The sequence below is a fragment of the Dermochelys coriacea genome, chromosome 1 (genome assembly GCF_009764565.3).
Source record: "Dermochelys coriacea isolate rDerCor1 chromosome 1, rDerCor1.pri.v4, whole genome shotgun sequence".
Classification (NCBI taxonomy): domain Eukaryota; kingdom Metazoa; phylum Chordata; order Testudines; family Dermochelyidae; genus Dermochelys; species Dermochelys coriacea.
The window spans coordinates 235,620,241-235,636,082 of NC_050068.2; the positions used below are offsets into that span (position 1 = coordinate 235,620,241).

At 39.7% G+C, this 15,842-nt stretch overlaps 1 protein-coding gene across 1 annotated transcript in view; it reads right to left on the reverse strand.

The window, feature by feature from the left end:
* Positions 1-15,842, reverse strand: part of PDE3A (phosphodiesterase 3A) — a 376,294-nt gene that overhangs the window by 57,917 nt on the left and 302,535 nt on the right. The window contains exons 3-5 of the mRNA XM_038380928.2: positions 8,247-8,507; positions 4,003-4,157; positions 264-379 (exon numbers count right to left, since the gene is read on the reverse strand). Coding sequence (XP_038236856.1) covers positions 264-379; positions 4,003-4,157; positions 8,247-8,507 — 532 coding nt within the window. The remainder of the gene's footprint in view (positions 1-263; positions 380-4,002; positions 4,158-8,246; positions 8,508-15,842) is intronic.

Consider the following 15,842-nt stretch of genomic DNA (forward strand, 5'->3'; position numbering starts at 1 on the left):
AACTAATAACTTTTATAATGGAAACATCAAAACAATACAGCAACACTACCAGAAGCTGTAGCATTTTAGATCACTGTGTTTTTAAATGATGGAAATAACTGAAGTCTAATTTATGGGAATGTGAGTGAGGAGAAAGAGTAGAGGGAAAACAAAAGATGCCCTGTGTGTGTGTCAGTCACCAGATTTCCCAGAATACATTGCAGCTTTAGGGAAAGCAAGCTTGACTAAATAAAATAAATGTCAAACCAGAAATAACTGTTCACCTTGTCGGCTTTGCCTTTTGGAATTCAGATGGTTTGTAGCAGACATCGCATAGGAGGCCGAGAAGGACCTACTTTTTGTGATGGCCATCAGAATTGAGTTGTTCCAAAGGTCGGTGCTGTGAGATCAAGAGTACAAACACACACAACTATTATTACATAAGCATTGCAGGCCTGTAAAGGTCTTGGTGACAGAGTTCTGAGAGAAGTTAATTGTCACCACACTCCACGTGTAAGAACAAAAAACTCTACTGTGGAGGGCTGCGTTATCAACTATTTGAATGATTGTTTTTAGTGAATTCAGTATTGCCAAAAGGTGCTGGACTGACAACTCCAGACATTTAAATCCTTGATTTAAGCCAAACACAGTTAAAACATGGGTATGGTAAGATTCTTCCAAGGTGGCTTTCCAATTTACCTCAACCATGCTTTGGTGCTAGTGAGACTGCCGCTAGGAGTGACTTCAGTGCCCAGGCCTTTTCATTTAATTTATACTAAAATTCCTTTATGCTATGCTGAGGGTGTGGAAGCAGTCTAAAAGTGGGCTTCAATTAAATTTACACCTCGTTAAGGTCTCTTTACATACCTGAAGCAGTATAAAAGGGCGTTGGTGTCCATGAAAATCAGGCCCATTGGATTTTTCTCCTCAGATTGCCATCAAGGGTGCCACTTAATGCAATCTGTAGTGAGGCAGCTTCCACAGCAGGATTGAATCACACTGGGGGGAAGCTTGCAGTACTGCTACCTGTGGAGTGTCTGCTTTGTGAATAAATAGAGCCCTCTAGTTTCCAAGGCTTTCAATCCAGCACCTTTCAGATACATCACATGCAGCTTTTGAAAACAAAAATCCCTACTAAGAGACTCTTGGAAAGCTAGATATCTGTCACTGATCTAAGAGAAAATCATTGAAAAGCACCATAAAAAAGAAAAAAAAAAGGGAAAATGAGAATGGCAGGCTTGACACTTCTGTATCTCTTATGTCCTGATGCCAGGTGATTCTGTAAGGTGGAAAAGCTGCATTTATCTCTGTAATTTAATAAAGGAACGACCACATGCCACCTGCTTGCACAGATGCCTCAGTTCGTTCTTCCACAATGAGGGCACAGATCCATAAGGCCTTTGCCCTGTAATCCTTGTCATGACCCAACTCTGCTGTGCTTCAAGATTCTAACACAAGATGGTGAACAGGTCCCAGTCCTTCTCATTTTAAACGCTGACCTAGGACATAGGGCAACAGATGGTCCCTCAAAGCAATAATATAAAATCCCTTAAGTTAGTAAGAAGAATTTTTTATATATTAAGGCAATTTTTTTGTTTCACTTGTTAGCACCACAGAAATCTTACGGCTGTGGAAGAGCAAGCGAGGTTCTGTTCTGTCTCATGGCTTAGCTACCTTCATATGGCAGAATAGTTATCAGTCATGAAGCAAAAGGCAGAATGAACCCAGATAGTTTTTGGATCCTAGGATGAGAATGAAATGCTGGGAGCTAGGAAAATCTTCTCACTTGTTAAGGAAGTAAGCGAATACGGAACCCTAAGATGTTACTTTCATGAAGTTACTTTCCTTTAAGGCTATGCAAGGACCTTGCCTCACTACTTCTGCACAGAGAGGAGTGTCTGTGCAGGATTCTGGAACCTATGCAGCAGTCTGGGCAAAGCAGACATCCACAATTATGGAAATACATAGGCTACCTCCTGCTCATAAGGGTTGTGGGGCACAAAAGCTGCAGATCCTGTGGTTGTAACAGCTGCCACAGAATGGCTCCATTGCCTTTGTGCTTTGGGGACAATGGAATGATGCACATTCCTTTCCCTCGCCCTCCAGCCTCACTTTGCCAAACACAGATAAAGTGCAAGGGAAATAATAAGCCATTAAATAGATTTTTTTTTCTAGTCAAGACCTTTTTCTTGAGCGTTTTATTGATGCAAAATGTCCCAATCTTTATCTGTCCTGCTAAGTTAGGCTAGACATACAGGCCTCACTTTCCTCTTCTGGAGTATGAATTGCTTCTGCTCCTATAATGGAAGAGTAGCTAACAGTAGGCTGGGAGGCTTGACAGAGCTATCATTATGCAATTGGTGACATTAAACTTAGGAAGAATTGATAGCGCGTTTAGTTGGCTCATCATAAAGAGTTACATAATTGTAGAAAAACATCACTAGCAATATTTAATTGCTCCCCTCCCCCTCGCTTCAGATTCCCTTCTTAGGAAGCTTACATACTATGTGAGAGTCTGGAATCGACAATATAAGTCAAGAAAGCTGAATGAATCACAGAAAAACAGTGGCTGAAAAAGATTTCCACATGGTGCTATCTTGTTTATATTTCACTTTACTGGATCACTTGGTTTCTAAGACATCCTGCAGTCCCCAGATATTTTCAAGGATGCCTCTGTGGCCGATTCCAGGGCTATAAAATATGATGATCATCTCTCCCCTCTCCCCCTCTCTACAGCTTTTACCACAGCCAGGGCCATGACCTTATTAATTATCCTATTTGCAGCTGGAAATCTTCAGGTGTCCCCTAGAGGCAGTCTCCTCTAGAAGGCCTGAAACTTCAGGCATCTTCAAATAACATGGGCCTCACAATTTCCATACCCATAAAATACTTGCTGTGATCCTGTTCCTGTAGCAGCAAATGGAAAGGAAGATCTTTATAGGACAAGCCCTTTAATAAGATGAGACAACAGGGACCGAGGGAATTTGGAAGGGTTGTATGTTGATAGCACAAGGAAGCTTGGAAGCCTTAATACATACATGAACAGAAAGTTTAGCTCTTTATTTTGTTTCTATACCAGAACTATAAACTTTGTAATAAGAATTTGCCAATCCCCACATAAAATTGTATGGTGCACCTGGTGAGCAGCACTTCCTGGGAACATTGAAAACTAGTCTGGATACAGTGCTAGAAAATATTCTGTAAGGAATGGTTCTACACAACTCTGCCCCCACGTATGTCTCTGGTTTCAAATTCTATCATGCCTGCTTTGTGCACTATGCAATCAATGTTCTCCTACCTAATTCCTCCCTTTGTGTCACAGTTCTTATATTGTACCTTTTTAATGCTTGGAACACTCTCCTTTTCCTTTTTCAAACCCACTTCTTTGGCCTTGCCTTCCAAGATTATACTTCTCTGTGATGTTGTCTGCTTACACTTTTGCAAATGACTTTTTATTGTTTACATTACATTTGAATCAGTTAGCTTGAAAGTTAATCAAGGTTGAGAACTTATCTTCTTTTATATCCGTTGAGCCCCTTGAAAACTTGCGGTATTCTTGAAATAATAATATTAATGGAACCACTAAAACACACTGTGAAATTTCTTGCTCTTATTGTCAGATGGCTGAAATTGTACATTTCATTTAAAAATATTTATAATCAATCATCAGAACTATCTGCTCAGAAAATGCAGAGGAAAGAGTATAAGGATATAGAAGAAGAATGTAGCAAAGACCTTTAATAGACAATTTTTTTTTACATAATCTTTTTAAGTTCTGGTTTTGCAACTCATTGAACCTTTTGGCTTCTAAACCTTGCCGAATTTGTGTTTGTAATAATCTGCCCTAATATAAAGGCTTTAATTCTCTTAAAAAAACCAACCAAACCAAAAAAAAACCCCTAGAATGGGAACTCTTTCAAATTTCTGACCTACAGTTTCCCAAGAGAAGACATTATTACACACCTACATGCCCACAGAAAACCAAAGAAGTTCTCCTAAAGATACAAAGAAATGTTTTCTTACCTGGTTGAAGAAGATTCATGAGGTTTGATGCTGCCACTGCGGTCTCTTCTCACTGGTGCAGGCTCCAAGGTCGGTAAACCTGTGGCAGATGTTGTTGTGGTCCAAGTTGATGACACTCGCCTGAGCAGACCTGGAGGCAGACTCTTCCGTAGGCGCTAGAGCAGATAATGCTTTGCAATTATATATCACCTTCTATCAGGGATCTCAAATGTCAATTCATTAATTGAGACTGACATACCCTGTGAGGTGGGTAAGTGCCATAAGCCCTATTTTACTGATGGGGAAATTGAGGCAAAGAAAGGTCAAGGGACTGATTGTCAGAAATGCTCAGCACTCAGAGATCCCATTGAAGTCAACGTTAAAGACCTCAGCACCTTTGAGAAACGAGCCCTAAGTGACTTGGCCAAAGTCACACTAGCAAGTTGCTTAAAGAGTTGGAAACAGCAGCCACACATACGTTGACATCAGAAATAGGAAGCAGGAAAGGAAGCAAAACAAACAAAACAACCCCACTGTCCACCCTCCCCCCCCAAAAAAAACCCAAAAAACCCCTGCAGATTTCTCTGCTCTATCCAGCCAAATTGAAGACAATCCATGAAAATAAAACATTTAAGTGATGGGACACTAAATCTTCCACAATGTTTTTGCAAAAAGGAAGAAAAATTACCAGTAAAAATTACTGGTACCAGTAAATTACCAGTAATTACCAGTAAAAATCATGTAAATCATTTTTACCAGTAAAAATCATGGCAGGGCAAGGGGGTGGGGATAAATTTTATTGGATTGCTTGCAGCAGGGTTTTCCTGACTCATCTGATTGTCTTGCATGCTCCTTACATCTCTCTACTGATTCTTGTTGATGGGGCTTTTCCCAGGTGTCTGGTGAGGAGGCAGATTGAGGGAATGGGTGGAGTTGATTAGGGGGTTACTGTTATTTGTGGGGTCAGTTTTATTGCGGATATACGAGTATGTATCAGTATGTTGCAGATGTTGTATTTTTATATTAATTATTTGTTGCCTTTTCATTATCGTGACAAATTTTCAGTTTGAAATTTTCAGTTTCAGTTTGAGAAGTATTAAAAAAATAAAATATATACATGTTTATAAGGATGTCATTGGCTTATTGTGCCATTGGGTCAAAAGATTCAGTCTGAGGTAGACACTGTGAATGGTAAATTTCAGGCCAAATGCTTAAAGTTTTGCAAAGTTATAAGCAATTGAAATTTACTACCTGAAAGGGGGTTTCAAAGAGGATGGCTCTAGACTGTTCTCAATGGTAGCAGATGACAGAACGAGGAGTAATGGTCTCAAGTTGCAATGGGGGAGGTTTAGATTGGATATTAGGAAAAACTTTTTCACTAAGAGGGTGGTGAAACACTGGAATGCGTTACCTAGGGAGGTGGTAGAATCTCCTTCCTTAGAGGTTTTTAAGGTCAGGCTTGACAAAGCCCTAGCTGGGATGATTTAACTGGGACTTGGTCCTGCTTTGAGCAGGGGGTTGGACTAGATGACCTTCTGGGGTCCCTTCCAACCCTGATATTCTATGATTCTATGATTCTATGATTCTATGAAATCAGGGTCTCATAATGGGAAGTGTCAGGCAACCTTAAGAATAAGCAGTCCTTCAGCCCTGCCTGTAATATAAGATTGTTTTTCTGTATATGTTGTTTTTTCAAAACTCTCTAAATATGTTAGTTTGCATCTAATTTATCTTGTTACAGAGAGCCTCCCAAGAAATTCAGCACTTGTCAATCCACACTGAAATCTTAATATCTACTATTTTATGCATATGGAAATATCACCATTACTGCAGTCATCTGGGCCAATGAATATTGAGTTTTCAATAGGAGCTATTACATTAAATAGAGTATATACAGCAAAAGTGCTCAGTGGGACTAATTTTTCTTCAATTAAAGGAAATGTAAGCTCTATAAAACTGAAAGATGCATATTAAAAGTCCTATAAAATATAAAAAATTGATGATCAGTTGCCTCCATAACTTTAGGCAGCAGAAACTATTTGTATAGGATAAGAACAAAACAACATAGAATTGTTTTACTGAGTTCCCAAAGTAAAATATAAGCCTTGCTGCTAATGGCAATATTACTAAATTTTTATATGTCAGAGTGGATGACCGGCAATTTAAATGACCTCCAAGCTGATAAGAGGTTTCTCTCTATCTAGTGAATGTTGCTAACATGCATATATAGAAATCAGGAATTCATAGCATTGGTTAGTTCTTTATGGGTATGTCTACACTGCATCTGGGAGTGAGCCACCCAGCATGGGTACACAAGCACATGCTAGCTCTGCTCAAGCTAGTGTATGAAAAAAAAAGCAGTTTAGATGTGTTAATATCTTGTCTTTACATACATAGCTCTGCCACTGCAACTCAGTCCTTACTAAATCTCGTTATCTCCAGCAATGGACCTTTCTTAAGCAAATGTTGTTCGCTATATGGAATTGTGTGGGGGTTTTTTCAAGTGGACAATGGTCATTTGTGGCATGACCCAAAGCACATGGAGGTCAATGAAAAAAGATACCCACCGACTTCCATGGGCTTTGGATCAGGTGCTAAGGGATGAAGACAAGAACATCGAACTCATTTCACCTGTAATTCTAATTAAGATTTGAATTCTGATCTTGAGAACTGAAGAGTGCACTGATCTCACCATTTCATTCCCTCTTGCTTAATGATGCATAATGACTTCACTACCTACACTCAGTGGTCAAAGTTGAAAAGGGAGAGGCAGTTATCAACACTAAAGTAAAAGGAGGAAGCAGAGATGAGTTCCCTCAAGTCAGAGAGATTAGGAGGAGCTCCCCTTTACTTCTGATTGGAAGTAACAGAGGAGGAGAAGGACCTTGGAGTATTGGTTGACCACAGGATGACTATGAGCCGCCAATGTGATACGGCTGTGAAAAAAGCTAATGTGGTCTTGGAATGCATCAGGCGGGGTATTTCCAGTAAAGATAAGGAGGTGTTAGTATCGTTATACAAGGTACTGGTGAGACCTCATCTGGAATACTGTGTGCAGTTCTGGTCTCCCATGTTTAAGAAGGATGAATTCAAACTGGAACAGGTACAGAGAAGGGCTACTAGGATGATCTGAGGAATGGAAAACATGTCTTATGAAAGAAGACTCAAGGAGCTTGGCTTCTTTAGCCTAACCAAAAGAAGGCTGAGGGGAGATATGATTGCTCTCTATAAATATATCAGAGGGATAAATACCAAAGAGGAGAGGAATTATTTAAGCTCAGTACCAATGTGGACACAAGAACAAATGGATATAAACTGGCCATCAGGAAGTTTAGACTTGAAATTAGACGAAGGTTTCTAACTATCAGAGGACTGAAGTTCTGGAACAGCCTTCCAAGGGAAGCAGTGGGGGCAAAAGACCTATCTGGCTTCAAGATTAAGCTTGATAAGTTTACAGAGGAGATGGTATGATGGGATAACATGATTTTGGCAATTAATTGATCTTTGACTATTAGTGGTAAATAGGCCCAATGGCCTGTGATGGGGTGGGTTCTGAATTACTACAGAGAATTCTTTCCTGGGTATCTGACTAGTGAGTCTTGCCCACATGCTTAGGTTCAGCTGATCGCCATATTTGGGGTCGGGAAGGAATTTTCCTCCAGGGCAGATTGGCAGAGGCCCTGGGGGTTTTTTGCCTTCCCCTGCAGCTTGGGGCATGGGTTACTTGCCGGAGGATTCTCAGCACCTTGAAGTCTTTAAACCATGATTTGAGGACTTCAATAAGTCAGACATAGGTGAGAGGTTTATTGCAGGAGTCGGTGGATGAAATTCTGTGGCCTGCGTTGTGCAGGAGGTCAGACTAGATGATCGTAATGGTGGGTTCTGACCTTGAAGTCTATGAGAGCATAGAGAGAGAGCTGTGCTCTTCCCATTCCCCCTTATTCCAACTCCTTCAAACACCTACTAAGAAACAGGAATAGCAAGTATGTAAATTATCCTGTGTTGAATGCCTATTTCTAAAGTTGCATGAAGGATCAGGTTTGAACTGTGGGAGCATTGAAGGAATAGGAACTGTCTAACCACAAGACACAAATAGTCCATTTAATTTTGCTTCTTATAGACGTAAATGATTAATGCTTCAAAAGATGAGGAAAAAATCTTCATTAAAACACCCAACCATGCAATATTATACCAAAAGGGGGGAATCAAGTTTTAGTAGCTGGAATAAATTCACTGTGATAGCCAACATGTAGATTAGCACGTACCTTGGGAATAGCTAGCTTTTCTCCTTTTTCTGGACATTCCTCTGAGTCAGAGCAGGTGTAGTTTTCACTGAAGGACACCAAAGGGTTAACCCTTGGCTTATGAATAGCCTGGAAGGTTAACTGCGTGTTCAGCAGGTTGCTCACTGCTCTCAGGGAAGTACACACATTAGGTGGCAACGAAGGATCTGCCAGAAGGTCGGTAATGAGCCCATGAGCTTCTCCCATAACAGCGATATCAACGGTAATACTGGTACCTGAAGACTGAAAGGGAAAAACAAAGAAGGACATGTAAGGCTGTGGCTGTGTCCCACATGTCAAACTAAAGCATGTAACAGCAAACCCAACACCTTTTCAGGGACAGTTACCAGCATCTTTTATTCAATTTGTTGTGGATAGCTAGGAAAAGATTAAAAGAGATTAACATCTTAAAACAATGTGATTTATTCCGAACATTCTGACCAGATCAACCATTAGGTCGGTGTCTTTCTCTGTAAACAAGTTTGCAAATTGATTGCATATAGTTTATTTCTGTTTTTAAAATGGTCACAACACAGATACGAGTTTTTAGAGCAGCCAGAAAACAGACGACGATGACGACAAAAGGTTTCTGCCAAGTAAGAGTCTGCTGGGCAACAATATTGAAACTTGAATATTGAAATCAAGATTGGATGACATTGTAAGTGTTACACGCTAGTTGAGATGCAAGTTATTGATCTCCATACAGGAACGCCGGAGTGATCGCTCCAGAGATACCTCTGTATAGCAACTGAGAACAGAGGTGGACTTTTAAAATGGCAATCACTATACATATACAGGACGCCAGACTAGATGATCATAACAGCCTTGAAAGTTTATCAGTTTATGAAATAATAATGGGAACATAACTAAAAAAGAAAGATTATTAAATAAAAAGAAAAGTAGCACTTTAAGTAATGGCAACATAAGCAGAGGAATGATCTATAATGTGCAAGTAATAACTAATGGTATAGCCTTAAAGAAAAGATGAGGGAACTGTAATGTCTAATGGAATAAACTATATGAATAAAAACTGGAGGCTTAAATTAAGGTGCAGAATAGACAGGAACTGAGGCAGAAAGTGTGTCTTCCATCACTTCTAAATTATTGACAAAGCAGTGGCGTTTCTAAATCAAAAGTTTAATGGAAAAACTATAAATCACTGTTGCGCCACATGGGGTCATCAATTAAAGGCACTCTTGAAAGTGACTGCTAGGCTGTTACTGCTTTGGAGTGCCCTCCTGGGTGCAGATGCAATGTACATATCCGGGGCACTGGAACAAATGCCCCCACAGCCATTCCTGGAAGATCCATTTTGTCAACCTATCAGATGCGAAGGATGCGTAACTCTGACATGAAGAAACATCTGTTTTACTCTGATAGATATTCACCTTTTTTTAAGTAGGATGACTTACTTTGTATACAGAAATGCTATCCAATCCCAATGAGAAACAAAAGGCTGACATCAATTTATTCTTTCTTTTACAGTCCCCTTATCCACAGCTAGTACAGGGATCTCACACCAACACCCTTCCAGCCCACAGACAGCCATGTTACAACAACCAGAATCCCCCAGGACTCATTGCTTACCTCGTCCACAACAAGTCCACCCTCCAAATACATACCTTTGAGACTGAAACTCAGCAGCGTAGGGAGAGGAAGGGAAGGAATCTGCTCGCTTGCCCTCCCTCTCTCCAGAGAAGGGAGTAGAGCCCGATGGATTGGTACAGAGAGTTCTGATCTTTCCTTCCTTATAGCAGAATGCATTTCATCCACTAGACACCTTCACTACCCACCCCACCCACTACACCTGCCAAAGAGAACCCAATCACCGAGTGGTAAACAGACTCAGAGTGACCAATTGCAGCATCCCAAATCCATACAGGTGCCCAGAGACAGCAACTCCCGGAACTATTCCTTCACAGGTTACGGAAGGGTTTCCTAGTGCTCCCAAGATAAGGTTTCATTCATTACATACCATACCTCTTCTCAACCAACAAGGGGCTTGTCTCCTCCAAGATTACAGGCAAAACTTGAACCGTAAGCCCACATCTCCTGAGCTGGGTTTGCACCATGAACAAATTGGGCAGTGGCTAAATAAAGCATCAATTTTAAATTATAAGGCCGGGTTTGGGGTGAGACGAGTAATTTGTCTTTCCTTATCTAAGCCCAGCAAAACAGGCCAAAAGGAAAAAATTCAAAGATACAAGGCGAAGTGTAACAGAAGAGGAAATAAAACTAGGTCTCATATTTTCAGCAAAACAGCACTATTTAGAATTTGAAATCCTATTCAACCTGGAGTTTGAAATCGGTGACCTGATTATCAGAGCGAGAGATGAGGAAATACATCAATACTTCAATTAAGGAAATAGGTCTGACTTCAGCAGGACTAAGATAAAAGCCGATATTCTATACTGTGATGCTCACATTTTGCAGAGAGGCCGCTAAGCCAGCACTGCCATCCCTGAGAGTAGCAACTGAGCAAAAAGAGTTCTCTAGTGGCATAGAGCTGACATACAGACCATGGTTGGGCCTTCCCCATGACTTGGCAATCCCAGGCTGCCTTTGGTGCATTAGCAGGCAACATAATTTACAGAAGCCATCTAGGGAAGTACAAGGTAGCCTTTGCACTGGGCTACTGTAGAGGCTTCTGTGTGTCACAACCTATCTTGTCAAATTTTGGCACAGATCCTTTACAGTAGCCCAGTGCAGAGGCTACCTTGTACTTTCCTAGACAAACTCACAGCACATAACACACTATTTTCCTGGTATTTATCCATAAATGGTAGTGTCTGAGGTCCCTACTGAAAGCTTATAACTTATCAATACTCACTCATTGTGAGGTGCATCTATGGGTAATATTTAAGGAATAATGTAACTCTCCTGAAAATTATGTCCTTATGGTCTTGGAGTGAAAGCAAATCACCAAGGAATCATGTGTCTTGGTGAGGGCCTATTCAGGCAGAAGGGAGTTGTCATCCCCACTTCCGGCTAGCCAACTACGTAATGTATAGTGCTCCATTGTCTGTCTTGGTGCCAACTCAGAAAAGTCAATGGAAAACCATCAAAGACAAACTATAATCATCAAAACCAACTGGAAGTGAAAACATACAACATGAGAGCAAGGGGATCACCAGGGTAGGAATAAAGTCAAAAGACTGAGTCACTATATCTCTGGGCAGAGAAAGACACTCTGGATCCATTCACTGAGGAGGTACCTTGATGAGCGAGGTGCTTCATGAAAGACAGGGGCCAGCAAACATTACAGAAGACTGAACTTTCGGGTTAGAATCTACTTTATTAGCTAGGTAACTGTTAATAAATGTAGGCCCTAGTTTGTGATTGATGATTTTGTTTTGTACAAAACCATTTATTTCTATCAGAATCACTATTCTTTTTTAAACAAATTTCCTTTTGTTTTACCATAATTGAACTTAATGGCTGTGTGTGATACAGGAGCAGGGATCTAAGTTAAATGGGAAAAACATGGAACACTGTTCATTTGGGAACAGAGAATCTGGGATTTCTGTGGTATCCAGTGATCAGGGGCTAGACACCGCAGGGGGATACTTAGAAGGGAATCAGTGGTTGGGGTACCTCTACTGTCGAACTGCAGGGCCCAGAGGAGAGAACTTGAGTAGCTGACAGGGTGGTTTTGGTAGTAAGCTAACACCCAGCTGGCCCAGACAAGACTCCCTTAGGCTAGGGACAGGTGGCAACAAGATTGACTCACAGCCCATGGTGCCCTGAGGAGCATCACACAGGTATACGTTCCATTTATTTGTATTAGTGAACATTTCAGTTGAAAACATGGTCCTGTAACTGCTGGAATTTTATAACGTTATGTGTATGTGTATACACACACACACACACACACACACACACACACACACACACACACACACACAGAGTACATGTTATGAAAATATATAAATTCACAGCATCTCCCACTGAAGTTCTAACTAGGCCTATAACCTTATGGTATGTTATCTGACAAGATCACAGCAACGGTCACCATTAAAATGTCAACAATCTGTTCTATATGACATATGTAATACAAAAAGAAAAGGAGTACTTGTGGCACCTTAGAGACTAACAAATTTATTTGAGCATAAGCTTCCATCCGATGAAGTGAGCTGTAGCTCATGCTCAAATATATTTGTTAGTCTCTAAGATGCCACAAGTACTTTCTTTCTTTTTGCGGATACAGACTAACACGGTTGCTACTCTGAAACCTGTTATATGTATCACAGTATCTCTCAATGCTTAAAGGCGCGTCTACGCATACACTTGCTGCAAAGCAAGTTGGGGTGTAAATCGATAGTCCTCCAGCATGCCGCACACTGAATGTCTGTGTGGACCCTGCCGATGCACTTTAAAAGTTCCCTAGCAAACACTGACGTACTGCTTTTTCAAACCACAGTATATCAATGGAACTTTTAGAGTGCAGCAGCAGGGTCCACATAGACAATGCGTGGCATACTGGAATGTTGTAGCTTTACATCTTAGCTTGCTGCACAGTAAGTGTTCATGTAGACATGCCCTTAGAAGTGGAGTACTTGTGATCGCCCCAGAGATACCTCTGTATAGCAACTGAGAACAGAGGTGGACTTTTAAAATGGCAATCACTATTACTATTACAAATGCAAAAAACTTTTAAAAAAAATTGTAAGGCCTAAATTGTGCAATTCTTATAATTAAATATATACATAAAAAATCTAAAATTAGATATAGCCAAGTATCAATTCAACAAGGATACAGTGAAGAAAGAAATGTAGGAGAAATTTTGCTGTAATAAATTAGGTTCAGTGAGGTAAAACAATGCACATTGAATATAAATAGCTTACATGTCATAGGTTGACTTCAAATATCTTCTATAGCTAAAATAAATCCTCATACAAATAATTTGAATTGAATCTATCAAAATGCATCCTGAGAACACTATTGATGTCTTGGTTATAAAACACAACAAATCCTTTTATAAAACAATTACACTACACAGCTCTGAAGAACTATGCTATACTTTTCAGAGTCCCCAAATTATAACAAAAAACTAAATATAAACAGTATGATTTAAAAACATTATTCAACAATGTAACCTAGCATGGATTGCCTCCTTAAAAAAGGAAATCTGGAATTTATTTTTGACAAACTACATATGGGGAAAAATGAAAACAGTGAAGATTGATGCAAGACAGATAACTCCTGATTTTTGGATTTCTGGATTTTTGGATTTCTGCCATTTTATATATACTGTCAGAAAACAGGGGAAATATATTAAATATACACACTATTAATGCTACATTTTGCATATATGAACTCTCCTGGATTTGTTGCAAACCACTTTAGTCATCTCAAGCCCAAAGTCTGGACATTTGGAAACACAGACATGAAATAACACACTTGTGATCAACTAAGCAAAATGCCAGATAAACCGATTTTGGAAGGTGAATTTTGCTTTCATGTTATTGCTGGGCCAGCACTCATCTATTAGCCTTTGCTGCAAAACCTTGGATTTGACCCCTTCCTTGAAATTTTGAAGTTCTTATGTTGATCTGAACTTTGTGCATTCAGCCCAACTCTGATTTACACAAACATACTTGTGCAATGTTGCCAACTCAAACACTGCAATGGTGTGCATGGGCATGAGAATTAGAAAGTGAAGCTGACTAGAAAGAAAAGTAAAAGCAAGCTAACTGGCTAACCTATGTTCGTTCACATAGCTGAATGAGGTATAAAAATAAGCATATATGCTGGGAAGTTTTTTTAAAATTCAGCATTCATCATTACTATTATTATTTACAGTACAGTAGCACCTGAAGCCCTAACCAAGATCTGGGATGGATTGCGTTAGGCCAGTAGATACATGTAGTAAGAAAGAGTGTATGCCCTGAAGACCTTAGCACCTGAAAAGAAAAGATAGACAGAGCAAGAGAGACAATAAGTATTATTCCATTTTATAGGTGGCATATTCAGGCACAGACAGATTATGGAACCATCACGTAAGCAATTATCTATGTGGTTAACTTTATGCACATAGGATTTTCACTGAAGTTAATGGAACTACCTCACAGCATAAATATAAGCACATGCATAGTGTTTTCAGGACAGGGGACAAAGACCCATGTCCAATGTCATATAGGCAGTCTGTGGGAGGATCTGGGAACTTCACTCTGATTTCCAGTGCTTTAGCCACAAAACCAACCTTCATTCCTTCTAGGAAAGTTACCTTTCGATAGGTGTTTTTTGTTTGTTTTTCACAGCTGTATAGAATTTAAAAGAATTGTATCCCTCCTACAGAATTCTACAAGAAGATTTGAAAAATGTATCTGTTAAATTCTGTAGGTTTTTAGAATAAGTTTTCAATTATCTTTTTGTTTTATCTTATTAAATTCTATAGGATTTTTTCCATAAAAATCTGACACTGTTTCTTTAATGAATGGGGAAACAGACAAAACTATATCTGTAGGACAAATACATCAAGGAAACATAGGAACAAAGGTTTCCTTCACCCATAAACCCTTATCAACTAATTCAGTGTACAAGATATTCTTAGGAAAGAACAACAATAATGGACTTGTTCATCCAAGAAGCAGATTTGGTATCCTTACCGCCAACAGTTCCCCTCACTGCAAATAAAACTTTGTCCCCAGAACTAACATCCGGCATTCCATGTCTGATTATGATATCACTAAACCACCCTAACTGAACCACAAAAAAAAGAGAGATGACTAATGTCAATCCACAAAACAATCATACCTTAGACAAATAAGAAAAAAAATGCACAACTATTAAATGCAAACCACTGTTGTATTAATTTAGATAGAATATATGGGCCCAAAGAGTTAACACTACCCTGAAACTGTTTCACATTAAACAGTTTAAAACAAGGTTTGGGGCTTGGTATACAGACACCTTAGCATGCTTAGTTCTATACCAAGCACACAAGAAATTCATGGTAAAGTTTAGAGATTTATCTGTTAGCACACATAAAAAGAAAGCTAAAACAGGTTAAAAACCACTTTAAAATTGAACTGATTATATAGAACAAACACATCACAGCCCCTTTCAAAAGAGAAGACAGAGTCTTATTATGTGGGACAACCATTCTTGGTGGCAGGAAAAGGTCAATTTTATTACTCAGCTCCAAGATGACAGGTTTCAGAGCAGCAGCCGTGTTAGTCTGTATTCGCAAAAAGAAAAGGAGTACTTGTGGCACCTTAGAGACTAACAAATTTATTTGAGCATAAGCTTTCATGAGCTACAGCTCACTTCATCAGATGCAGTGAGCTGTAGCTCATGAAAGCTTATGCTCAAATAAATTTGTTAGTCTTTAAGGTGCCACAAGTACTCCTTTTCTTTCAGCTCCAAGATGTGAAGGATGGTCACTTTCCCTGCCTTTGCAGACAGACACTCACAACAGTGAGAAGAGACAGGTTAATAAAAATTAGGGGAAATGTGGCTTTTGTTGATATTCTCAGGAACCTGGGCAGCCGGTCAGTCACATGGATGCTCTGGGTTTTAAGGTCATCCAGGACAGCAGTGTCCCAGGCTCTGGCTTATTTCTTGGTCTGGGATGTC